We start from the raw sequence: 24,998 nt of genomic DNA on the forward strand, positions 1-24,998 counted from the left end.
GTTGTCACGTTTACACACGAACCACTGATGCCCAGCAAAACAGACAATGTTTTGCACTCATTTGTCTACTCCCCAGTCCTTCCCTGGGCCATCTCAGACCTTCCAATGACTCAAGAATGAGCAGGTTAACACCTGGCCATGTGGAAGCCAGCCACATGGTCTAATAGGCCAGTTCAAGGCCCATGGGTTGTTAATGCTCACTCCTGGATATCACAGAACTGAAACACCGGAGAGAGACCTGGAGCGTGTGGAGTCCTGCTGGAAGGGATTGTTCTAATAAGATCTTGCCAAGCAAACCCTCCAGCTCTTGAACATTTTATACACTCGCATGGTTACAGAAACCAAGACAGCCATGACCATGGGCCCCATTCTCACCAATCCAGCGGCTGCCTGAGCCGCCACTACTGCTAAGAATTTGAGTAGCATCAAAACTTTTATTGTGAGTGGGGCACCAGGGGCTCACACCTATAATCCTAGCTACTCAAGAGGTTGAAATTTGATTTTAGGATCAAGGTTCAAATCCAAGAGGCTCTTGCTTTCCGAAGCCAGCCCAGGCAAGAAAGTCTGTGACTCTCATCTCTCATTAACTACCAGAAAACCAGAAGTGGAGCCTGTGGCTCAATGTGGTAGAGCACTAGACTTGAGTAAAATAGCTTAGAGACAGCACCCAGGCTCTAAGTTCAAGCCCCATGACAGACCAAAAAAAAAAAAAAGGTCAAGCAAGAATTCAAGGCCCTAAGTTCAAGTCTGGCTCAAGGAACAACAACAAATCCTATTGTGCCCTTACACCTATTATTAAGGCTAGAGACACCTGAGAGGGCCTGGGCTCCTGTTTTCACACCTTCTCTCTGTCCCCAGCAGAGTTGGCCAACAAGTACTTGGAGCTCCTAAAGGCATTTGTCCACCAACACCATGACAGCAAATGCTGGGGGCCAGAGGAAACCCTCACCACCCACCAGTACTACATACCCACCATCCTGCAGTGGAGCCGGGCCACAGCACCCTTGGACACCCAAGAGAGGACCATCAAGAGAGACTTCAAGACGGAAGATGGCGGCGATGTGGACTTCCAGGATCTCTTCAACTTCAGGACCCACAAGGGCCCACGAGTGACAGTGCTCTTGGGAAAGGCCGGCATGGGCAAGACCACACTAGTCCGGAGGCTCTGCCAGAAATGGGCTGATGGCCAGCTGGACCACTTCCAGGCCCTATTCCTTTTTGAATTCCGCCAGCTCAACCTGATCAAAGGCTTCCTGACACTGCGCCAGCTCCTCTTTGATCTGTACCTGAGCCCCGAATCAGGCTCCGACGCTGTCTTCCAGTACCTACAGGAGAAGGCCAACAGAGTCCTGCTGATCTTTGACGGGCTGGATGAGGCCCTCCACCCCTGCTCTGACAAGGAGACTCTGGGTCCTGATGGCGCAGCCTCAGTGCACACCCTCTTCTCCAATCTCTGCCGTGGAACCCTCCTCCCTGGCTGCTGGGTGATCACTACCTCCCGTCCAGGGAAGCTGCCCACTTGCCTGCCCAGAGAGGTAGCTGTGGTCCATATGTGGGGCTTCGATGGGCAGCGGGTGGAGGAGTACATGAGCCACTTCTTCAGTGGGCAGCCTTCTAAAGAGATGGTCCTGGAAGAGCTGCGTGCAAATGGGCGTCTTCGGAGCAATTGTGCAGTACCCGCGCTGTGCCGAATCACCTGCCTCTGCCTCCATCATCTGCTCCCCAGAGCCCCCATGGACCAGTCTGCAGCCCTCCTGCCCACAGTGACTCAGCTCTACATGCAGATGCTGCTTGCCCTCAGCCCCTGTGAGGATCTCCCTGCCGGCTCCCTGCTGGGCCTTGGAGAGGTGGCCCTGGGAGGCCTGGACTCTGGAAAGGTTATCTTCTACTCAAGGGACATTCCACCAGCCTTGATGGCTTTTGGAGCTACCCACAGCTTGCTGACCTCTTTCTGCACCTGCACAAGCCCTGGGCACTGGGAGACAGGCTATGCATTTGCCCATCTCAGCCTGCAGGAGTTTTTTGCTGCCCTGTACCTGATGGCCAGCCCTCTGGTGGACAGAGATACACTCACTGGCCATGTCACCCTTAATTCCCACTGGGTGCTGCGGACCAAAGGTAGAGTGAGCCTCTCGGATAAACTCCCCACCTTCCTGGCAGGCCTGGCTGCTCACACCTGCGGTCCATTCCTCAGCCACCTGGCCAAGAGGAATGAAGCCTGGGTGAGCTGCAGGCAGGCTGCTGTTGTGCAGGTGCTGAGCAAGTTGGCCACCCAGAAGCTCACAGGGCCAAAGTTGGTGGAGCTGTGTCACTGTGTAGCTGAGACCCAGGAGGCTGAACTGGCCACTCTCGCTGCTCAAGGCCTCCCTTACCATCTGCCCTTCCACAATTTCCCACTGAACTTCGCAGACCTGGCTGCCCTGACTGGCATCCTGGGACACAGAGCTGACCCTCTGCACCTGGAGTTTGAGGGCTGCCTCCTGGAGCCCCACTGCCCTGAGGCTCTGATAGGCTGTGGAGGGATAGAGTCTCTCAGGTGAGTAAGGTCAGAGGAAGATGAGGGAAGATGTAGGAGGGACCTGGGGCTTGGGGAGAGCAGAGGCCAGCCAGCCTGAGGATCCTATGAAGGAGTCTGGATTCAAATTTTGAGTATCAGAACAGAACAGCTCCACCCACCCACTGGCTTGTGATACTCGAGGCCCAGCTTCGACAGGTCCTCTAGAATCCTGTTACATCTTCCTGCTACCTGTGGCTTCTAGACTCTATTCATCATGGGCTGTGCTGCTTGAAGCTGATGTTGGGGCAAGTGATATAACCACTCTAGGCTTCTTTCTAAAATGATTTCATATTTAACACCTCACTCATGGGGTCCTTATGAGAAGGAGATGGAAGCAGGCATGGTAGACAGGTCTCAGCACACCTGGTCCACAGCCAGGGCTGCATGTCTGCATTGGCAAGAGAAAAAGTAAGACTGTTATTACAAAGGCGCATTCCCCAAATATGGGGAATGGAATCCTTAGAGTTGTGTTTCTCCTTCATGGAAGAGTCAGAGGTGAACAGTCCAGGCTGGCAGGATGTCTTTGCTCCGCGCCATCATGCAGAGATCCAGCCCCTGGGCATAGTCAAAGCTGGGTTCTGGCCATTTCTCTGCTCTGGCTCTTTTTCTCTGTATGAAGGGGAGAATTGTTTAATGGCTGAAGCAGTTAGTGCTGTGATCTTATTACTACTTCAACAACTACTGCTACAACATTGAACCTCATTTGTGTGGCCGGGGGTGGCGGGGAGCTATCTCTGCTCCATGCAGTGTGTTTTGAGCAGGGAAGGGGGAAGATGCTGATGATCTCCAAGCCCCACCCAGCTCTCATCATCTGACACTTTGCTTCTCCCTGTGCAGCTTTAAGAGCAGAAAGTGTGGCGACGCATTTGCTGAAGCCCTGTCAAGGAGCTTGCCTACCATGAAGAGCCTACAGAAGCTAAGGTAAGCCAGGGATTGCAACCAAGAAAGAGCTTCATCTGAGGATGCCTAGCATGTCCTACTTGCTCCCACGACTCTGTTCCTCTCCATCACCTTTGCTTGCCTTGTAGGTTAGTGGGAAGTAAGGTCACGGCCCGAGGCATCAGCTACTTGGTGCAGGCTTTGCCCCTGTGTCAACAGCTGGAGGAGGTCAGGTGAGTGATCGTCAGGAGGGCTGGGGAGAAGAGTCACTGCCAAGCTCCTGGGATACTTCTGGATCCTGGGCTGCGGCCTGTATTTGACGTCAGGACATGGCCAGTAAGATTTTCAGTGAGACTCAGACAGGGAGGTAACGATGCAAGAACAAGGTTGGCTGAAGCCAAAAGCAAGACTCCTGAGGACTGCAGAGCAGGGTTGCTCATAGTTAATATTGGGCTACCTTGATGGAACATGAGTTTTGAGGCTCTCTTCCTTTCTTCTGTGACTCCCTAGGAGAAAGGATGGCAGTGTGCAGGCGGGACGCAGGCTCTGTGGGTATACATAAATGCATGTAACATGCTTTCACATTCCTGTACATGTGTAAGCATTTGCATACAAATGACACTCCCTTGCTCAAGTATGAGCCCTCCACATCCCTGTTCACAGATAAGCAGGTGTGCAGCACCCACGTGCACACTTAGGTGCAAGCACACATTGAATACATGCACCAAGTTACCCTCCCCTGTGTTTGGGACTGAATGCTCTGGGGAGAAGGTGGGGTTGGGGACACTCCAGCCACTCAAAGACCACTGCTGGCTTCTATGGTACTTTCATGAGATTTAGAAAGGCTACCTTAAGCTGGGCACCAGTGGCTCACACCTGTAATCTTAGTTACTCAGGAAGCTGAGATCTGAGGGTTGCAATGCCAAGCCAGCCTGATCAAGAAAGTTTGTGACTTACCTTCAGTTAACCAGCAAAAGGCTAGAAGTGGATCTGTAGCCCAAGTGGTAAAGCACTAACCTTGAGCAAAAATGCTAAGGAGCAGCACCCAGGCTCTGAGTTCAAGGCCCAGTACTGGCACAAGAAGGAAGGAAGGAAGGAAGGAAGGAAGGAAGGAAGGAAGGAAGGAAGGAAGGAAGGAAGGAAGGAAGGAAGGAAGGAAGGAAGGAAAGAAGGAAAGAGTAAAGGAAGGAAAAGAAAACTACCTGTTTGTCCTGGTGCATCCTGGCACTAGGGTACAGCACTTACTGAGTAGAACATGAGCTGGGTGCCATCCCTCAACTCCTTTAGCTGGATGCCTTTGTGCATGATTACTCTGGTCAAGACAGACCTCTGGAATATTGATCTTGCTGCCACTTATTTATCTTCCCTGATTACTGAAGATGGCCTGAATCATTTCTCCCATTACCCAATATCCCTCAGCTCATCTGTCCCTCTAGCTGGGAGGAACATGCAGGACTGAGGTGTGTGGTCCCCTTGAAAGGAAGGTAATGTGACAGCAGAGAGGAATGTACTGGTCCTGGGGTTCTGAATGAGTCAGGGCCAGGGCTGAGCAGCATCTCCAGTGTCCCAGATTAGACTTCACTTCTTCCCTGGGGGTCAAGAGATCCAGATGAGCTTGGGCCTCGGGCATATTGAAGACAGAAGCCTGGGAAACTGGGTCTCTTCCCTCTACTTTGTGAGACTGTCCACATTCTGCCATCTAGATTCCTTTGGACCACCAGGCAGGAAATCCTCAACAAAGACAGGAGTGGCCAGAAGAGGCCTTGGCTGGGCATGCTGGGTGCTAGTGCCTTGTCTTGAATCTCACACATGAGGGTGGCCATAACTGTCACCTGCCAACTAGGGCTTCCAAGTGGCCCATCCCCAGGGCTGATGGACTTGGTCTCCATCTTCTTGTAGTTTGCAGGATAACCAGCTCAAGGACCCGGAGGTGCTGGACATCGTGAAGGCACTCCCTTGCCTGCCAAGGCTCCGCAAGCTTGAGTAAGTGCTCTGTCCACATCCTCTCACATCCCAAGTCTCCAATCCCCTGCAGACCATGCATGGGGAACCCAGTCTTGATACCTTTGCCCCAATCACACAGCCTGAGCAGAAACAGCTTCTCTGTATCAACTCTACTCCACTTGGTGAAGGTGGCAGTCACATGTCCTACTGTCAGGATACTGCAGGTCAGGTGAGCAGAAAGAATGGAACACTCATCGTCAAGGTCTTAAGAAAAAGAGAGGGAAAAGTGGGAGATGGGAAAAGAGAAGGCTTCCAATCTGTAAGACCTACATGCATGTCCCAAGTCTGTTTCACCTTAACTCTACTGATCTGCTGAAGCCTGGCACCTGGTATCTAACAAATAGTTGGATGGGTCGGTGGGATGAATGGGAGAGTGGGTGGATGGATGGATGGATGGATGGGTGGGTGGGAGGAAGTAAGGAAGGAAGGAAAGGAAGGAAAGGAAAGAAAAATGAGGAGGGAGGGAGGGAGGGAAAGAAGTTTGGATTGTGAATGATGGGTAGGTGGATGGAAGGATGGACAGATGGATGGATGGATGGATGGATGATTGTTTTTGTGGGTGGATAAGTGAGTGGAAGGATAGATGAAGCAAATCTAGGAAGCACAAGCATATAAAAAGGAACAGTTATCTGAATGTCGCTCTCCATGGTGCTGAACCTGCATTGTCTGTTAGGATCAGGGGTAGGTTAGATGTCAAACATCTTAATTCCCAAACTATTGTAACTCCTCTTCAGAAAACTCTGAGCTTGCCTAATTTTTACTATATTTCTTGTAAGAAATTGATTTCTGGAGGCCCACAAAGGCGCAATGTGTCTCTGATCATATAAAATAATATTTATTGAAATGAACTCCAAGAAATGGAAAGAAGAAAAGAAAATGTTTTCTTCTTACTTTCTAACAAAACTCTTGCAAGATTTAACAAGCAGTGACTACTTCTGTTGCTCTGAATCAGCTTTCCCTGGATGTTTGGGGCAGGAAGTGGGGTGATATGCCAGCTTCCAGTCCATGGGGTTTCATGCTTCTGCATCTGACCTTTCAGAGAGTCAGACCTTGTCTTCCTTCTTTCTCCACCCATGGAGACCACTGCAGAGCTGTGGAGGTAAGGAGTTTGGGAGGCATGGTCTGGGCTCACCCCTGAGAATGAGCTGGGCTCAGGTAAGAGGAAGGTGGCTGAGAGCCAAGGAAGAGCTGGAGCGGGAGCTGCTTCCTGCAGCTTCTGCTGAGGAATGGATCGCTGAGGTTGTCAAGGGGTTTTTGCATCTCCTGACTTGTCTGACCACCTCTGGCCACGTCTGGCCCTGTGTAGAGGCAAGGGTGAAGCCCTGTGAGACGACGTGAACATACTGTTAGCCACTTTGTGCTAAATTCTTGGAAACACACTTACAAATGAATAAAACAAAGAGAGGCACTGAGGGTGGTCACATTGCAGCATTGTAAAGGGTGGAGGGTGGAAAGCACTTAGAACACAGCTAGTATGCCGTGGTGCTCACATGAAGGAAGGGACCCTATTTTTCCTCTGCAAGAACATTCCACCACACTCCCAAGATCCTCCCTGCCTGAGACTCAGAGACAGATGACATGGTGGCCTTGAGCAAACTCCTCCCTGTCCCCTCTTCACCTGGGCAATGACCCAAAAGGACCAGTGTCCCTTTCCCCTCTAATTTCTAGAGCTATCACACTCAAAATGATAGTCAGTAGCCATGGTGTCAGTAAAAGGAACACGTGAGTTCCTCGATCATGTGTGCACAATTCAAGTGCCCTTCAGTAGTGGGTGGCCAGTGGATGATAAGGTCATTGGATACTCTTGTTATCATAAAAGTTCTAGAGTGTCTGTCCAAGGGTCTGGGGCATCTGATTTGTATGTCCAAGCTCTCCTGTGACCCTCAGTGCTCTCCTGCCCAGAGGGAGAGAGTTTGGAGGCCCTGTGTTTTCTCACTCATGTACAGTGAGCTGCACCATGCACCTGCCCAGGAAGGCCAGTGGCTCAGACAGCAGCCGCATCTGCTTCCACAGCTTCTATGCTGGGTGCATGAACAAATATTGCCTCATCTAGTCCTTCCCGAACTGTGTAAGTTGGAGATTGTCACCCCACCTTACGGAAGAAAACCAGGCTCTGATAGGTACAGAGACTCGCCCAAAGCCACACAGCTGCACTGGCAAAGCCAGAATTTGAATAATAGTTCCATTTGGCCTCCAGCTTTGACCTCTTCCTGCCTGGCTGAATTGTACCTTCCCATGGGCAAGCAACCATCTTTGTGATTCACTCACTCAATATGGAGGAGGGGGTTTGGTAGGATCTTCAGGCCCTAGAAGCAAGGTGGGGGTGGGGGGACCTGGCCAATGTGTGTCTTGCTTTCAGCAGAGTTCCAGACCTACAGGAAAATGTCAGCCCAAAGACAGAGGCTCAGGGCAGAATCCTGACACTCAGGTACCTTATTGCAGAGGGAAGCGTATCCTGTGGAGGAGGGACCCCCTCCTAAGGGATGGGGCAGCAGGGGAAGGAAGGATAAAGGGAAAGCAGACGTGGGAAATGGCATGAATAAATCACCTGATTTGGATCAGGAACATCTGATGGTTGCTATAGAAACAAAGCTATGCCTAGTAGTCCCTTGCTATGTAGGCTCAGCACTAAGCTCCATGTTCCAGGCCCATGAGCTCATGGTTAACCTCTTAGAAACAGCAGTGTACATCCTTATTCCCATTTGATTGAGAGGGAAACCGGGTCGGCTCAGTTTAACTTAAGCCAGTTTAACTCAGACCATTTCGGTGCCTTTCCAACAATTACCCAGCTACTATAAGGTGTATAAGCCCTGGATCTGTCATCCTCTAGACCCCCCATACTCAGAGCTGGGCAGGGCATGCTGTATCTTCCCACCCCCCATGAGTCCCTCTGCTCCCCACCACCACCCCAGGCTCCAGCAATGTCGACTCAAGGTCTGCGATGTGAAAATCCTCATAGACATGCTCCGGGAAGGTCCTCACCTGGAGGAAGTGGAGTGAGTGTGGTGGGATGCGTGGACCCCAAGCAGGAGTGGAAGGGCTGGGGGTTGGGGAGCAGAGGCAGGGGCAGAGTGGTCAGGTCCTCACGTGTGGGTAAGGGGTGTCCGAGCACCTTCATCCTGCAGTATTTAGCACTTGTCTGGTGCTGGGTGTTCTGCTCAGAGCTTTTGTGTATGTCTTATTTAATCATCTTGACTCAGTGATGTAAGCACTGTTACTCTTGGAGGAAGGTAAGACACAGGGAGGGAAACTGGCTCAAGGTCACACAGGTTGGAAGAGTCCCTTGAATATAGGCCTTCACTACCCTGGCCTCCGCTTCCTCCTCTGGGAGGGGATTGTGCAATGCCTGCCCTCTGGAAGTTTTGTGAATTGGAACTATGCCCACAATTGTAGCTGCACCTCGGACGTAGCCAGGCATGCAGCAGGTCGCTGCAGTTAATGTTAAGGCTCACATAGGGAAGTGATGCTTCATCTAAGTCAGGAAGGTGCAGCGTGAGTGGGTGGCTGAGGGTAACTCCAGCCCCCAGCATAGACCCATAGGCCCTGTGATCCCAGCCTCTCAGAGAACCATCTGGAGGATGAAGGCTGTCGACTCCTGGCAGAGGCTGTACCCCAGCTGCACATCACCAAGAAATTGGAGTGAGTTATCCACATTACCCTTGCATGATGGGGGGGGAGCCCCAGTTGGTCCCAGCTCCAGTGAAGATGGGTGGGTGGCCCGTGCCTGACCCTTGCTTCTGCCTGAGCCACAGCATGCCACCATTTCACCCCTTGCATGTGTGGGATGTCCATGGACCACCAGTGGCTTTTGTCAGCCCAAGTGGGGTGTGGTAGGGTAGGGTAGGGTTGCAATGTGGCAGCATTGAGGGGCTGGGGGAATGGTACTGAGGATGTTGAGATGGAAAGCAGTGGCATGTAGTGTGGTGTGAAGGGTAGGCCATTGGGATGCTGGGAGGAGCAGGAAGGGCGTGCTATTGGGTGTGCTGATGCATTACAGGGGGCTAAGGTGGATGTGGCATGAGGGTGGATATGTTGGGGTTCTGGGGGTCACTTTAAGGTTGGAGTTGGGGAGTATTGCATTGGGGAAAAGTGATTGGGGGTCATGGCTTTGGCTCTGTTGCTTATTCCTGGGGAAGTAATGGGATGTGTCTGGCCTCAGTGTCTCCATTTGTCAAATGAAGACAGACTCAGAGGGGAGGAAGACCTCCCAGTAGTCCTCACCACCCAGGCTGGAGAGCTTGCTTCTCTGAGTGGGGTGCACATGTTGGGGTGGGGAGATTCTTGGCTGATCCACAAGACCAGAATTCTTGGAGAGCCTCTGGTTGGGGACTTGGGATAGAGGAGAGTGACAGACAGGAAGCAGCTGGGTGTGAAGAAGCTGGAACTGGCTGGGCCCTCAGAGCTTGCTGATGGCTGGCACTCTCCCTTCCACAGCCTCAGTGACAACGGGCTCTCCATGGTGGGCGTGGCCTACGTGCTGAGGGCTGTGGACATGTGCTGGAGCCTGGCAGAGCTGCACATCAGGTGAAGCCCTGCCCCCTTCACCCCCAAGCCCGGGCCTGCCCATGTGCCCTTTACATGCACCCCTACAAGCCTCCTCTGGTGTCCACTCAGACCCCATTCCAGCTGGCACACTTGAGTCCAGGACTATTCAGTATGCATCCTTCGAGAGCTGCCCTGGGCTGAGTGGCCCCCAATCAGGAGAAGTTGTGGGAGGCTCTGTACCTCAGAGTGCCCCCTGGGGTCAGGCTGAGGCCTGCCCCTGTCACTTACACAATGTGACCAGGTGAGAGCCACCCCAGCCTCCCAGGGCTACAATTGGTATCTGGGAGCTGCTCCTAAGACCCTGCAGAACTGCATTTGTCTTTCATGGACTTGCATGGTCAGGTGGGTGCTTAGGCACTCCAGAGTGCTCTAGTCAGAAGATCTCAGCCCCCAAGGCCTCAGCGGATACTTGGCTGAACTGGAAGGGGTCAGGGGACATCTTAGGGGTCCTCCCAGGTCAGGATTCAATCAAGACCAGTGCACCAAGAACCGGTAACCTCTCCTCCCCTCCACCTCTCTTCTTTCCCCAGCCTGCTGCACAAAACTGTAGTCCTTATGTTTGCCCAGGAAGCAGGGGAGCAGGATGGGTCCTGGGAAAGGTAGGCCTCCCCCGACTCCCAGCTCTGCTCTGTTGGGACCATCACCCGTCCCGCCATGGGAGAAGGGGACCATGGCCTGCCAGGGAGAGCCTGGCACGTTCACAAAGGGGCAGCAATGGGCAGGCTTGCTGAGGGTTGCAGACCTGAACCCGGAGGGTTCAGCACCAAGCACCTCCCTATCCCCTGGTAGCTGGAGGAAGTTCCAAGGTGGAGACTGTGGATGGTGGGCCCAGGAGGGGTTGGGGAGCTGCAGAATGAGGCTCAGGAGATGAGGACCTTCCGACAGACCCACAGGGCTGCTAGGCCCGCTGGTCAAAACTTCTAGTGCCCTATGGCATGAGAAGCTGTTAGGAAGTATTTGTCTCCTCCAGGGTGACCTTCTGGATTTCCCCAGCCCAGCAAAGAGTAAGGGGCTCCTAGATGTCTACCTGCAATCTCCTGTGTAGGATACGATCTCTGCTGAAGGGGTGTGGCTAGAGATGCTTCTGATGGGACTAATTGGTGATGGGGGGAACAGTAGAGGGGAATCTATAAGCAGCGAGCACCAAACCAAGATCGTCCACCCCAGTGAGCGGTCCCGTGATTTGTCCTGAGTCACACGCCAGGCCAAAGTCAGGACTTCCTGACTCTTGATGGAGCGCAGACACTGGCTGCTGGACAGCGAGGCTGGGGGTGGACGTTGGTGACCTGGCTGAGGGGTTTGCTCAGCCTGGCCTGTGCATTTCCACAGTGCTGCGCTTCTCCACAGCCTCCCACCCCTGGAGGCCTCGGAGCTGCCCTCAAGCTCCCGAAATATCAGGTATGGAGGTGACCCCTAGACCTCTACAGGGCTCCTGATTCTTCCTGTCCTTGTCCCCAAACCTCAAGCTCCCTGGAGATCCTCCTCACCCTGCTGTGTCCAGAAGTTGTGGTGGGCTTCCTGCTTCTTACCCCCTGTGCAGCCCACTCCAGATAGGGCTCAAAACAGCCCCCCTCTGCTACCTTCCACAACTTAGGGGAACCCAGGACCATAGCCCAGCACTGGGCCCCCATGGGGACTCTGCATGTCAGAGAGGGGGGTCAGGGGGCCTCTGCTACCCTGATCCTGGGCCTGGGCCCCTCCTCTTGTCTGTCTCTCTGTCTCTCCATTTCTTGTATCTTTCAAAAGTTTGTTTCTTCTTCTCTGTAGGCCTTAATTTTGTTTTTTGTTTTTTTTTTATTTTTTGTTGTTTGTTTTTGTCTGGTCATGGGGCCTGAACCCTGGGCCTGGGCGCTGTCCCTCAGCTCTTCAGCTCAAGGCTAGCGCTCTACCACTTGAGCCACAGTGCCACTTCCTGCTTTTTTTCTTTTTGCTTATGTGGTGCTGAGGAATCGAACCCAGGGCCTCAGGCATGCAAGGCAAGCACTCTACCACTGAGCCACTTGCCCAGCACCCATGTAGGCCTTAGTTTTGTTGTCTACCCTCCTCCCTCTCCCTTCCCCTCACCCTCTCCTGTCCTCTGTCTCTGTGCTCCTCATTGCCAACCCTCTCCCTCCCCCCTCCCCCCCTCTCTCTCCAGATTCAGTAACATCTTAAGTGTGTGCTGTGTGTCTGCCCCTCCATCTTTCTGTCTGCCTGGGTTCCAGGCATGTTCAGTCCCCTCCTGTCCTAGCAGCCGGCCTGGGGTCCGGGTTGGCAGGTGGCATCAGCTCCTCCTGGGCGGGCACTGCAGGGCTGTGGTCTCCGTTCGGCAGGCTGACACACTGCGGCTTCCAGGCCAAGCACGTCAAAGCACTCTACAAAGCACTGGGGGGAAGCCGGCGCCCCCATCACCCTGGCCAGCTGTGTCACCTCGAGTAAGTGTTCATGAAGGGGACAGTGGCAGGAGTCAAAGAACCCAGGGACCTTTGTCAACTTTCACCTCCTCTGAAGCCCATCCTGCCTCCTCAGAACCTCGGGGGAAAGCCTGGGGGAGTCCCAGGTGTGCTGAGACCTGGCTGGGCAGCCTAGGCTGGGGCTCCACTCTCGGGAGCAGCCCAGTGACAGGTATGGAGGGCACACTTGCTCCGCCCTCCCCTAAGCTTTCTCTCCCTTCCCTTCCAGCCTGTCTAGCAATGCCCTGGGAGACAATGGCGTGGCTCGGTTGGCCCAGCTGCTCCCAGGCCTGGGACCCCTGCAATCCTTGAAGTGAGTAGCCAGCTAGGCAGGGCAGGGGGGTCATCACCCAGAAACGGGGTTGGGATGTCCTGGCTCCCCTCCCTTCGGGAGGGCCAGCTAAAGATGTAATCAGAAAATGCAGCTAAAGATGTAATCAGAAAATGCGTGTGAAGCCCCCGGGCCAGCCTGACATGGAGCGGGTGCCCAACGAAGGACAGCTGTGTTGTGGACACCGTTCACTGGGATTAGACGGAGCGGAGCCCATTTCTAATAGAGACTGACTCACCGCCAGCCTCTCTGCAGAGGTGCCTGGAAGGCCAGGCCATGTGGGGCGGGGCAGGCATGCGCAGTATGAGGGAGGCATGGGGTACTATGGATAGCATTATGGAAGCAGGCTAGGGACACGGTGAGGTGATGGACAGCTGCCTGGCAGCCTTTCTGGCACCAGGAAGGGACATTTGGTGGGTTTATTCCCGAGGGAGCACCCAAGCAGAGAGTCTAGGTGAACTCACAGGTCCTGAGGACCTGTGTGAGATGTTTTTCTTTTGTTTTGCTTTGGGGAGAGAGGATAGGACTTAAAAGGAGGCCAGAAATCCCTAGCTTGGCCTGTTGCAAATTTAGATGTTCTTGGCTCCCATAGCCCCCTCCTTCTCCTAAGCTTTCCTTGGCCAAACTGAGAGGTCAGAGGTCACAGGTCCTGGGTTCCAGGTTCACAGTACACTATGTATGTACTGTGTGACCTTGGGCAAGTTGTATGACCTCTCTGATTCCCTGAGGTAGCAGCTACCATCTGTGGTTATAACAATGAATGCTGATGCCTCCTCCTGCTGCCAGTGCATCCTCCAGAAGTTGACCAGAAAAGGAGGTGTCTTCTGATACTACAGGGGGCCTGCACGAGGCCAAGGAAGGACAGGAAGGAGAGAAAAGGACATGTGGCTTGATCTCAGGTGGCCTTTTAACACTATGGGTACCTTGGTGACTCAGCGCCCCACTTGTGCCTCCAGGCCTGAGTTCCAGGGACATGGAATAGTGAGTAAGAAGTCCTATGCTTAAGACGGGCGCCAGTGGCTCACTCCTGTAATCCTAGCTACTTAGGAGGCTGAGATCTGAGGATCGTGGTTCAAAGCCAGCCTGGGCAGGAAAGTCCATGAGACTCTTATCTCCAATAAACCACCAGAAAACCGGAAGTGGCACTGTGGCTCAAGTGGTAGAGTGCTCACCTTGAGCTGAAGAGCTGAGGGACAGCTCCCAGGACCAGAGTTCAAGCCTTATGACTGACCAAAAAAAGAAGACGGAAAAGTCCTATGATTAATCAGTTGACAGGATTAGGAGAGCAGGGAGGGCCTCGGCCCTGCTATTGGAACAGGGTTCCCATTTTCCCCTGCCACCAGGCCCTACCTCCCTTCATCAGATGGAGAGACAGCACCCAGACCTGGCCCAAAAGGGAACTTGGGTTCCAAGCTCAGCCTTGTCACCCACATGGCCTGTCACCCTGGGCAAGCTCTTGTCTTTGTCTGGCCCCTGCTTCCCCAGCTGTCTAGTGAGGTTGGAAGGGATGCTGTCTTTGGGACGGTCACCTCACACTAGGCCAGCCCTCCTGTGCTGGGTCCCTGACACAAAGAGGGGTTCTCAATCATGGGTTGTTGTGTTAATGTCCCCTGTGACCTCCAGCCTCAGCAAGAATGGCTCATCCCTGGATGCGGTGCTCAGCTTGGCCCAGTGCATGGCTTCCCTGTCGTGGGTTTTTCACCTGGACATCAGGTAAGGGTTTCTCCCTGCCCTTGGTCCCACCTTCCTTCCCATCCATGGGCCCCTTGCTTCCACATGGGCCATCTGTCTACCAGGTCACCACGTATGATCCTCAGAGCCTTGGACAGGGCAGGTACACTAAGCAAGTGCTGGAAGTTGAAGGAATGAATGAATGTGATCTCCTAAACGCTCAAATTTCTACCATGGGACAAGGCCCATCACCTTTCCCTTTGTCACTCTCCCGATTGTCCTCAGACATTTTAAGCCCACTGGGAGTGCCCTGGTAGTCACCATACCCACCTTACTCGTCCTGTGAGCAATCTGGAGTTGATGAGAGCCTAGAATGAAAACACCAGTCCCCCCGTCCCCCCGCAGTCTCAGGCTCCTCCATACAGAGCCTCCTGCCATTTCTCTAAGGATCCCCCTTCCTTGAAGACCCCCAAGAATGGAGGTACCATGGCAGGTGGTCCAGGCTTGGCTACTTGAGCAGGTCCTTGAGGGTACCATGCCTCGGTCTCCTCCTCTCTAACATGGAGCCAAGAATAATTCCTTTCCTCGTAAATTTACTGTAAGAACCAATGAGATCAGGTGGTGTTTTGAGATTGGCATGTGTTTTGATCAGTGTCGTCAGTGGTTGTTACAGTCAGTGAGAAATCAGGACTCTCCCTGTGCCCTCCGCAGCCCTCTTGGACCTGGCTAGGGTGGCATCGAGGCCTGGGAAGGGGGTCTTTGACTTTTTTTAGCTTCTTTCTCTTCACTTGCAGCTTTGAGAACCAGCATATCCTCCTGACAGGTGACAAGAGAGGAAGGTGAGGAGCGGGAACTGTGGAGGTGGGGTCTGCCCCTTGAAATGGGGGTCCCCCCATTTCCTGCAGGTGTCCCCCGCAATCAGCCCAACAGTATACCACTGAGGTCTGATGCCCAAGAATTAATCTGGCTTCTTCAGGGTCCTTCCCCCTCCCATATAACTAGTCGGTGACCAGCCACCTTCCTTCCATCTGTCCTGCAGAGAGCAGGGAGGGCACACATGGACTACTGCTGGGTCAAAGGGAGCAGTTATGTGACTGCCCAGAGGGACATGAAATGCGGACACTTCATGAGAGTCACGGCCACAGTTATCTTACACTTGAGAATCACTTTGAACAGCACCATTGGTGCTCAGAAAAACACGTTCCATGAATCTACTTTGGGGCTCACGGGTGCTCACGGCTGCCCCCCAGTGGTGGCAGGTGAAGGCTGGCTGCAGAGCCAGACTTGGTGAGGTGCCTGGACAGAATTACTTTGCAGCTAATGTGTCACAGAAAAGTACTGCTGTTTTTGAGCCATCTGAAACCAGGGGTAGTCCTAGGTCAGGTGGTCCTGCTCCCTAAGTCTGTTTCTGGGGATCCTCGTGGTCTTAAAGCACAGAGAACTGAGGTTCATGTGAATTCCTAGCCAGTGGTAGAGAGGGATGGGGCTCCATCCTGGCTCCCTCACCTGGTTAGGTGGTGCACGGCTGGACAGGTGTAAGCTGGTGGCTTTTCTCTTGCTTCCCCACCTGCACAATGAGGGCCTGTCTGTAGGGCCACTTCCATCCCCCACTTCTGAGTACAGGAATTCACTGTGGCTGTATTGAACTTGCCTTTCAAATGTCTCCTCACCTCAGGGGTGTATTGGCTGGTGGACCTTTTCCAGAACCCCCGGCTGGAACCCAGATCTCAGGGTTCGGCCAGCACTGCATCCCCAGGAGCTTCTGGTATTGTGTCCCTCTTCTCACTCAGGGGTGATTACAATAGTGGTGAGGGGGTCAGGAACTGGGCAGAGGATACAGGGTCAGAGTTAGTGATTAAGAGACAGACAGAGAGAGAGAGAGCCTTTGATAAAACGGAAAAGGAAGAGAGTGACTGTGAGGGCCGGGGCCGGGCCTGGGGCTGGGGCTGGGGGCTAAGGCCAGGGCCAGATCTGAGGCTGGGAGCTGCTGGGACCTATGGGGCAACTCAGTGGCCCAAACTTCTTGCATTGTCCATAGAAAGAATCCTCCATATTTTTCTGAAACATACAGGACAGCCCAGCCACTCCCTGCCTGATTACCATCTTAATTGAGGACACCCATTTCCAGGAATATACCATGCATGTATAGTACAAGGAAAGTTGAGACACAGAGAAAGGGGCAGACTGCTTTTGGTGGAGCCTGACCTGGGGGTTAGAACTTTCCCAGCTCTGCCACAGGGCCTTTGACAGCATTTGCCTAGGCCTTGAGGAAGGAAGTTTGGCCTTAGGAGATATTTCAGTGTGGAATGGAACTAAGGTAGCAGAGTGAAAGAAGGCCAACGAGGCTATGGAAAAGACATTTTTTTTTGTTAGTCTTGGGGCTTGAACTCAGGACCTAGATGCTGTCTCTGAGTTCTTTTTTCTTAAAGATAGCCACAACACCACTTCTGGTTTTCTGGTGGTTAATTGGAGATAAGAGTCTCATGGGAACTTTTTTGCCTGGGCTGGCTTTGAGCTACGATCCTCAGATCTCAGCCTCCTTGAGTAGCTAGGGTTATAGGCATGAGCCACCAGCACCCAGCCAACATTTGCTTTTTGACCTAAGGGTAATAAGGAACCAGATGGGTTTTGTGCAATGTTAAAAGATGAGACTCTTAGTAGTCGGGCACCAGTAGCTCACACTTGGAATCCAAGCTACTCAGAGGCTGAGATCTGAGGATTGAGATTCAAAGTCAGCCTAAGCAGGAAGGTCCATGAGACTTTTATCTCCAATTTACCAGGGGAAAGCCAGAAGTGGAGCTGTGGCTCAAGTGGTAGAGCTCTAGCCTTGCTCAGGGACAGACCTCAGGCCCTGAGTTCAAACCCCAGGACCAACACACACACACACACACACACACACACACACACACACACACACACACACACACACACACACACGAGATAAGACTTGCAGGGTGATGAGGTGGGTGGTAGGAGGTGAAGGTGGGATCTGGGGATGCTGAGTAGTCCAGGTGAGTTGAGGGTGGAGTCCCGAGCTCAGGCAGAGTACTAGAAGGGACTCAGAGGATGATCACTGGGTGGTAGTTGGGTACTCAGGGTACTCAGAGTTCTGGAGAACAGGGCTAAGGGGCAGTCTGGGCCTACAGCTGGGGAGCAGGGTGGTGGGGCAGGAGGGTTCTGGGCTAGACAGGAGCCAGAGCCTTCTCTGATCCTCTGCCCTTGTCCAGTCTCAAGGAGTGTCCACTGAATCCCCTAAGCCTCACTCGTCTCTTCCACTCTCTGGAGACATGTCCAGGACCACTGGAAATTAGGTAAGTGACAAGACATAGCCCCAGTAGCACAATGGAGTGTCTGCTCGGAAACCTGGGTAGAGGCCAGTGAGACTTCCAGATGTCTCTCCACCACCCCCTTCCCCACCCATCACCCCCCTCATCCTGTCTCTGAGGCTGGAGCTTAGCACTCCTGAAAGCCTTCCTTGGGGTGCCCTCTCCTTCCGGGAAGACCAGACTTGCGATCAGGAGTCAGCTCAGCCATCTGTAAGCTGTGGACGAGAGCAAATGACTTTAGCCTCAACTCCTGCATCTGCCGAGTGGACAGTCACCCCGGCCTGTGGTTGTCATTACTGTGATTCTATAGAATAATTACCTTAAGCCAGGCTCTGTGGGCTCCCACCTGTAATCCTAGCTACTCAGGAGGCTGAGATCTGAGGATCATGGTTCAAAGCCAGCCCGGGCAGGAAAGTCTGTGAGACTCTTATCTCCAGTGAACCATCAGAAAACCAGAAGTAGCACTATGGCTTCAAGTGGTAAAGCTAGCCTTGAGCAGAAGAGCTCAGGGACAGTGCCCAGCCCCTGAATTCAAGCCCCACAATGAAGGAAAAAAAGCTACAGTCTTGTTTCCTGCCTGTGGATCTGTTTCAATTACTCCTTTCCAACAGGATGATCCATGCCACCCGTGTGCATGTCCTTCCCATGCCATATTCAAACACACAGAAGGAGATGTGCTTACATGATGTGGCTGACCCAGGCTCTTATTTTTTGAGATCTCTCTGCAGTCAGCTTTTGTACTGTAACTACAGCAAGGCTATCCTTGAGACAGGGTCTTAGTATGTAGTCCAGGCTGGCCTCAAGCTCAAGATCTTCCTGCATCAGTCTCCACAATGCTAGGATTATAGATGTGTGCAGCCTCTCCGGACTCTTTTTAGCCAGTATTAGGGCTAGAACTCAGGATCTGTCACTTTCACTTGGCTTTTCCATTCAAGGCTAGCACTCTACCACTTGAGCCATACCTCTACTTCCGGCTTTTTGTGTGTGTCTGTGGTTAACTGGAGATAACAGTCTCTTGGATTTGTCCCCCTAGGCTGTCTTGGAAATGAAATCCTCAGATCTCAGCCTCCTGAGTAGCTAGGATTACAGGCATGAGCCACCACACTACCCAGCTAGATTCATTATTTTCTTTTTTGTGTGCTAGTATTGGGGCTTGAATTCAGGGTTCACACCCTCAGCTTTTTCACTCACAGCTGGCACTCTACCACTTGAGCCCCACCTTGTTGGTTAATTGGGGATAAGAGTTTTTCAGATTAGTCTGCCCTGGCTGGCTCTGAACCTCTATTCTCAGATCTTAGCCTCCTAAGTAGTAGGATTATAGGTGTGACCATCAGCACCTGGCTGGATTCATTTTCTAACAAGCTACTTTGAAATTGTTTTAGACCCGATTTACGGGCAAGTTGCAAGAGGGAACACAGCGAAGCTCCCCACACTGCACCGTAGCTTCCCAGTGGTCAACATCTTGTGTTGCCACAAGGAAGAAACAGACTGTAAACTTCAGGCTTTAATGGTACATGGCCAGTTTTTCACGGATGCCTGCCATCCAGAAACCTGTCCCTTTGCCTCCTCTGCTCTCTGGAGGCCTCCCTGGCTGGCTTTCCCATTCCTGTCCTGGTAGTTTTGAGGAGTCCAGGCAGGTCTGTTTGTCCAGTGTTTTTCTCCTGGTTAAACTGGAGGTCTAGGCTTTCAGGAAGAGCAGAGGGGAGGTGAAGGGCCTGTGTCATTGTGTCACCTCTGGCTGTGTGCCACCAACTGAAGGAACAGCTGCTGATGTTGAACTTGACCTCCTGGCCAAGATGGGAGTGATCACACTTCCTCACCATGAAGTTACTGTTTCATTTAAACAGTGTGTGTGTGTGTGTGTGTGTGTGTGTGTGTGTGTGTGTGTGTGTGTGTGTGTGTGTGTGTGTGTGTGTGTGTGTGTGTGTGTGTGTGTGTGTGTTGGTCCTGGGGCTTGGACTCAGGACCTGGACCCTGTCCCCTGAGCTTCTTTTTTTCTATCACTTGAGCCACAGTGCCACTTCTACCTTGTTCTGAGGAATTTATTGGAAATAAGAGTCTCACTGACTTTCTGCCCAGACTGGTTTCAAAGCACGATCCTCAGTCGCAGCCTCCTGAGTAGCAAGGATTACAGGTATGAGCCACTAGCGCCTGGCTCAACAACATTTTTATTATGGAAACTTCAAGCATAGATAGAGTAGAGAGAAGTCTGGCCTGGGAGCACATGCCTGTACCCTCAGCTACACGGGAGGCAGAGGTGAGAAGACCTTTGTCTGAGGCTCGCCAGCAAAAGCTTGAGACCCTAAGAAGCTTACATTGGGTACTGGGGGTGGAAAGACACAGCGATCGCAGGTAGCCTGAGCACAGGCTCCACCTCACTGTGGCCGGAAGTGGGATGATGACACCATGATCTAAACACATCTCACCACCTGGCGCTGGTGGCTCACGCCTATGATCCTAGCTACTCAGGAGGATGAGGTCTGAGGATCGCAATTCAAAACCAGCCAAGACAGAAGTCGGTGAGACTCCAATTAAGCACAGAAAAAGCAGGAAGTGGAGCTGTCTATGGCTCGAAGTGGTAGAGCACTAGCCTTGAGCACAAAGAGCTCAGGGACAGTACCCAGGCCCCAAGTTCAAGCCCCATGACCAACAACAAAAATTAGACCACCATGACACCTGCAGAAGACTATTAGCAGTGATCACTAGGCGCATCCTGCTCAAGTCCACTGGCCGCCGTGGCTACAGGCGGACCCTGGGGATGCTGAGACGGTCAATTTCCATTGGTTTAAAACAAAAGCAAAGTGTGTAAACCTGGCCTTTCCCCAAGCAGATACCATAGTGCCATGGCCTTGGGATGTGTTGGAAGTGCTGTGTGGGGAGGCACGGTGAGAAGACCGCCCTCAGACTAGCCCCAGGCCTGGGGACAGAAAGGAGCTACAGTCTGGGTCCTATCAGAGATGATGCTGTAACGTTCTAGCTCCAGAGCCACCACCAGCCACTCATCTTACCCCTTCCCCAAGGGCTCTTACCCAGCTCCTCCCTTCTCCTCCTCCCCCATGCCCCAACCAACTGGGGCATCAGCCAGGCCCAGGGCCACAGTGCAGAGGAGTATGGAAGAAGAGGGCAACGGAACAATGGGGAGAAGGGGAGGCCCACAGGCCTCTGGGGGCAGGAAGTGCATGCGCACTGGCATCTCCCCTGCTGACCTGCAGCTTGTTGAGTTTCTGGGTCAATACAGCATCCTTTCTTCAATGAATGTGCTTTGAATACTATAAATACTTGGCCCTCAAACCCTAAACTTGCTGGTCCACTGACTTTGGGAGAAGCTACTTGCAGCCCATTGGCTGTCAGCGGTGTCCAGTAGCATAGGGAAGGCTCGGACAAGTCCCGCAGCAAAGATGTCTTCATCTGCCCTTCCTCCCTGGGCAGCCCCATGCGAACTCAGAGGCCGAGCGTAGGAGACAGCAGATGGGGGAGGAGGGAGGAGTGTTTCCAGCAACTCGAGCTAGGCGTCATCTCCAGGAGGTTCTGTCTGCTTTTCTAGAAGGTTCCCTGGCCTCATTCCTGTGTTTTGTTTCATAGGTTGTCCTGCGAGGCCCTGAGTGATGAGAGCCTGGAGACCTTGCTGTGTTGCTTTCCCCAGCTGCCCCAGCTAAGCCTGCTGCAGTAAGACCAGATACTTCCATGTCTCCTGTCCCTTGTCCTTGTCCCCAGGGCTCTACTCTGCAAAACCATCCTCTGCTTCCCCCTCCCTCTTCCCTCGCACGCTTCCTTTACTTCATCTGGCACAGCTTGGGACTTGTATCCCTGTCTAGCTTTAGCCTTTGCTAACCTTGAGCTATAGAGGAGTTCTCCGTCTTAGTTTTCTGTTCTGGGAAATGGGATTCATATCTCCCAGCTCTTCCTCAGGGTGGGATTCAAACGGACTAGGTGCCTAAAAAGCACTCAAAGACTGGCAAATACTGGCATTTGAGCAGATCTCGGTGGCCTACACCTGTCATCCCAGCTACTCAGAAGCCAGAAAGTGGTAATGTTCAGCCTGGGTAAAAAGTTTTCAAGTAGGCTAGGAATGTGGCTTAGTGGTAGGATGCTTGCCTAGCATGCATGGAGCCCTGGGTTCGATTCCTCAGTACCACATACACAGAAAAAAGCTGGAAGTGGTGCTGTGGCTCTAGGGGTAGAGTGCTAACCTTGAGCAAAAAGAGTTCCCAGGCCCTGAGTTCAAGCCCCAGGACAGAAAAAAGTTTTCAAGCCAAGTATTGGTAGCTTGTGCCTGTAATCCTAGCTACTCAGGAGGCTGAGATCTGAGGATCACAGTTCAAAGCCAGCCCTGGCAGGAAAGTCTGTGAGACTCTTATCTCCAATTAACCACCAGAAAACTGGAAGTGGTGCTGTGGCTCAAAGTGGTAGAAAGCTATCCTTGAGTGAAAAAGCTTAGGGACAGCACCCAGGCCTTGAGTTCAAGCACCAGAATTGACAACAAAAAAAAACAATAATAGGTTTTCAAACCCATGTGGTGATTCATGCCTGTGGTCCAGCTACTCCAGAGGCATAGATTAGAGGTTTGAAAAATTCTTCCTGAAAAAAATCACAAAAAAGCTGCCAGGTGCTGGCATGCCTATACTCCTAGCTATTCAAGAGAATGAGATCTGAGAACCATGGTTCAAAGCCAGCCTCAGGTAGGAAAGTCAATGGAACTTCTACCTCCAATTAATCAGCAGAAAGCTACACATGGAGGTGTGGTTCAAGTGGTAGAGCACCAGTCTTGAGCACAAAAAACAAGCAAGAGTATGATGCCCTGAGTTCAAGCCCCAGTACTGGAAAATAAATAAATAAAAATAACATAATACATGAATATAATATAATATATATTGCCCTGCCTGGAAAATACGATGATACCCTAGTACTCTGATAAAAACCAATGGGGAGGTCTGTGACTAGCAAGCTATCATCTCTGGACAGGTCACTACTGCACAGATTGAGGTCATGAATGCGCGTCACTCATTGTGATCTGAAAGGTTACTGTTTAACCCCATCCAGAATTGCCCAAAGTATTCAAAACTCTGCTTCCTAATTTAATCTCAGACTGGTACAAATTTAAGGAAGATTTACTTTTAAATATTCTTCTAGAGGGAGGAGAGAACAGCCACAGTCAAGATGGAAAAACACAACAGGAAATTAAATCATAATATTAGAGTGAGCGTGCGCGCAGAGGCCATACTCTGCCCTAAATTGCCCTGCCATCTCTTCTCACCTGCCTGGGACCTTGCTTCTTCTAATCCAGGGTTGGAAGGGAGGAGAGTGACAGGGTTTAGAGATGTTCTTTAGTCACTACTCTTGTGATCAGATAAAAGTGAGCAGGTGGCAAACCTCCAACCAGAGAGGGGCTTCTCGTTACTCAAGTCACACAGCCTCAGCCTCATCTCCTTATCTGGGAATGTGATGGCCAGCCTGACTGTCCCCAGGCTTTGTTTTATTCAACTCACTGTGTGTGTGTGTGTTGAACATACAAGAGAGAGACAGAAAGAGGATCAGGCCCTGTGGAGCAGGCCCTGCCTGGGGCTTGGGGAAAGAACTAGGAACTTTGTCTTCTTGGAGCTTTCCCTATAGTCACAGAGCTAAAGAAAAAGCTGAGTAAAATCCCACCAGGTTAATGATAAGGTCTTTCCTCTAGAGGTGACTGAGAGGACAGCAGAAGTGGTCAGGCCAGGCTCAGTGGCTTCTGCCTGTAATTCTACCAACTCAGGAGGCTGAGAGCTGAGGATCGCTGTGCAAAGCTAGTCAGGCAGAAAAGTCTGTGAAACTCTTGTTTCCAACTAACTAGCCAAAAGCTATAAATGGAGGTGTGGCTTAAATGGTACAATACCAGCCAAGCAAGCAAGCTGGATGAGCGTGAAGCCCTGAGGTCAAGCCCCAGTACTAGCACAAAACAGAAGAGGGAAGAGGGAGAAGAAAGAGTAGGAGAAAGAGGAGGAGGAGGAGAAGGGGGAGGAAGGGGAGGGGAAGATGTAGCGGCCTGTGTGAGGCAGTGGGCAGGTGTGGGGCGTGGGGAAATCTCAGGTGTGGAGCTGAAAGGGCACCACTGGGGTGAAATGAACCCATCTGGCCTTCTCTAAAACTGTGGTTTACAACTGGGTGTCTTGGACTAGGAAAGTAGTTTAATGGTAGAGTGCTTACCCAGCATGCACAAAGCCCTGGGTTCCATTCCTCAGTACCTCATAAACAGAAAAGGCTGGAAATGGCTCTGTGGCTCAAGTGGTAGAATGCTAGCTTTGAGCAAACAGGGACAATGCTCAGGCACTGAGTTCAAGTCCCAGGACTGGAAAAAAAAAAAAAAAAAAAGCAAAATACAACTGGGTGTCTTTGCCCTTGGGACACTGGGTGGGAGTTTGGGATTGCTTGACCAGGGGCAGGGCTGGCCTCTAATACGTATAAGCCCATAGTCTGCTAAACTTCATGGAGGGGACAAGATAGCTGTCCACAGCAAGATCCACTATGCCCCCGAGGACCCAGAGCTTCCTATTCGATCAGCAAGGACTCGCCTGCCTAATCCTATTTACAATACACAACAGCAAGAATCATGGCAAGCTTGGCCCTGCCAGCCAGTGCCAGGCAGTATGCTAGCCAGAGAGGACTAAATTTCCATGCCCAGGAGAGGCCCATGATTCATCATATTCTTCTCAGCGACTGAGGCTGAGAGGGTAAATGCCTTGTTCAAGGTCACACAGCAGTGACCATTCCAGTCTGCTTGTCCCCGCAGCCCCTCTGTGTCCCTGCCTTCTTCCTTACGGCCTCTAGACACTGCAGACCCTCAGCGTCTGTCTTCCTCTACCATGCTTCCTGGGCTGCTAATCTTGCTTGACTCTGCTCTGTCCTCAGGCTAAGCCAGACACCACTGTCCCCAAGGAGCCCCTGGCTGCTGGCTGGCGCCCTCCCCCTGTGCCCTCGGGGTCAGAAGCTGGAGATCAGGTGGGCCTTGAGCTTGGATTCTTTTGGGAGGGGTGGGCCTGGAGTCTGGCAGGTGTAGGAGGACCCAGGCCAAAGGCTGGGCTCCCAAGGCTGTGAGAGGGGGTGACTGAGCCCATGCTATCGGCCGCAGGTCCCTGAATCAAGCAACCCTACACTTCAGACTCAGGGAGGAGCCAGAAGGCCTGTACTGTGGGTGAGTCCCTGCACTAAGTGGGCAGCCTATAGGGTCTGGGGACCAGAAGACCTGTGTCCTGGTGGCCAGAGCACCAGGAGGACTCTGCAGG

General features: G+C 52.3%; 1 protein-coding gene across 7 annotated transcripts in view; it reads left to right on the forward strand.

The window, feature by feature from the left end:
• Nucleotides 1–24,998, forward strand: part of Nlrc5 (NLR family CARD domain containing 5) — a 71,605-nt gene that overhangs the window by 23,829 nt on the left and 22,778 nt on the right. For 4 of the 7 annotated variants that reach the window (XM_069992349.1, XM_069992348.1, XM_069992347.1 and 1 more), the window contains 21 exons: nt 862–2,536; nt 3,395–3,478; nt 3,586–3,669; nt 5,336–5,419; nt 5,520–5,609; nt 6,480–6,539; nt 7,800–7,868; nt 8,353–8,436; nt 8,981–9,079; nt 9,875–9,964; nt 10,516–10,584; nt 11,315–11,383; nt 12,298–12,399; nt 12,647–12,730; nt 14,372–14,461; nt 15,214–15,258; nt 16,095–16,184; nt 17,647–17,730; nt 21,328–21,411; nt 24,625–24,714; nt 24,845–24,907. In XM_069992349.1, coding sequence (XP_069848450.1) covers nt 862–2,536; nt 3,395–3,478; nt 3,586–3,669; nt 5,336–5,419; nt 5,520–5,609; nt 6,480–6,539; nt 7,800–7,868; nt 8,353–8,436; nt 8,981–9,079; nt 9,875–9,964; nt 10,516–10,584; nt 11,315–11,383; nt 12,298–12,399; nt 12,647–12,730; nt 14,372–14,461; nt 15,214–15,258; nt 16,095–16,184; nt 17,647–17,730; nt 21,328–21,411; nt 24,625–24,714; nt 24,845–24,907 — 3,289 coding nt within the window. The remainder of the gene's footprint in view (nt 1–861; nt 2,537–3,394; nt 3,479–3,585; nt 3,670–5,335; nt 5,420–5,519; nt 5,610–6,479; nt 6,540–7,799; nt 7,869–8,352; nt 8,437–8,980; nt 9,080–9,874; nt 9,965–10,515; nt 10,585–11,314; nt 11,384–12,297; nt 12,400–12,646; nt 12,731–14,371; nt 14,462–15,213; nt 15,259–16,094; nt 16,185–17,646; nt 17,731–21,327; nt 21,412–24,624; nt 24,715–24,844; nt 24,908–24,998) is intronic. The other 3 variants (XM_069992351.1, XM_069992350.1, XM_069992352.1) reach the window with 3 other exon arrangements.

This window comes from Dipodomys merriami, unplaced genomic scaffold, assembly GCF_024711535.1.
Source record: "Dipodomys merriami isolate MVZ:Mamm:240054 unplaced genomic scaffold, mDipMer1.0.p SCAF_41, whole genome shotgun sequence".
Classification (NCBI taxonomy): Eukaryota; Metazoa; Chordata; class Mammalia; order Rodentia; family Heteromyidae; genus Dipodomys; species Dipodomys merriami.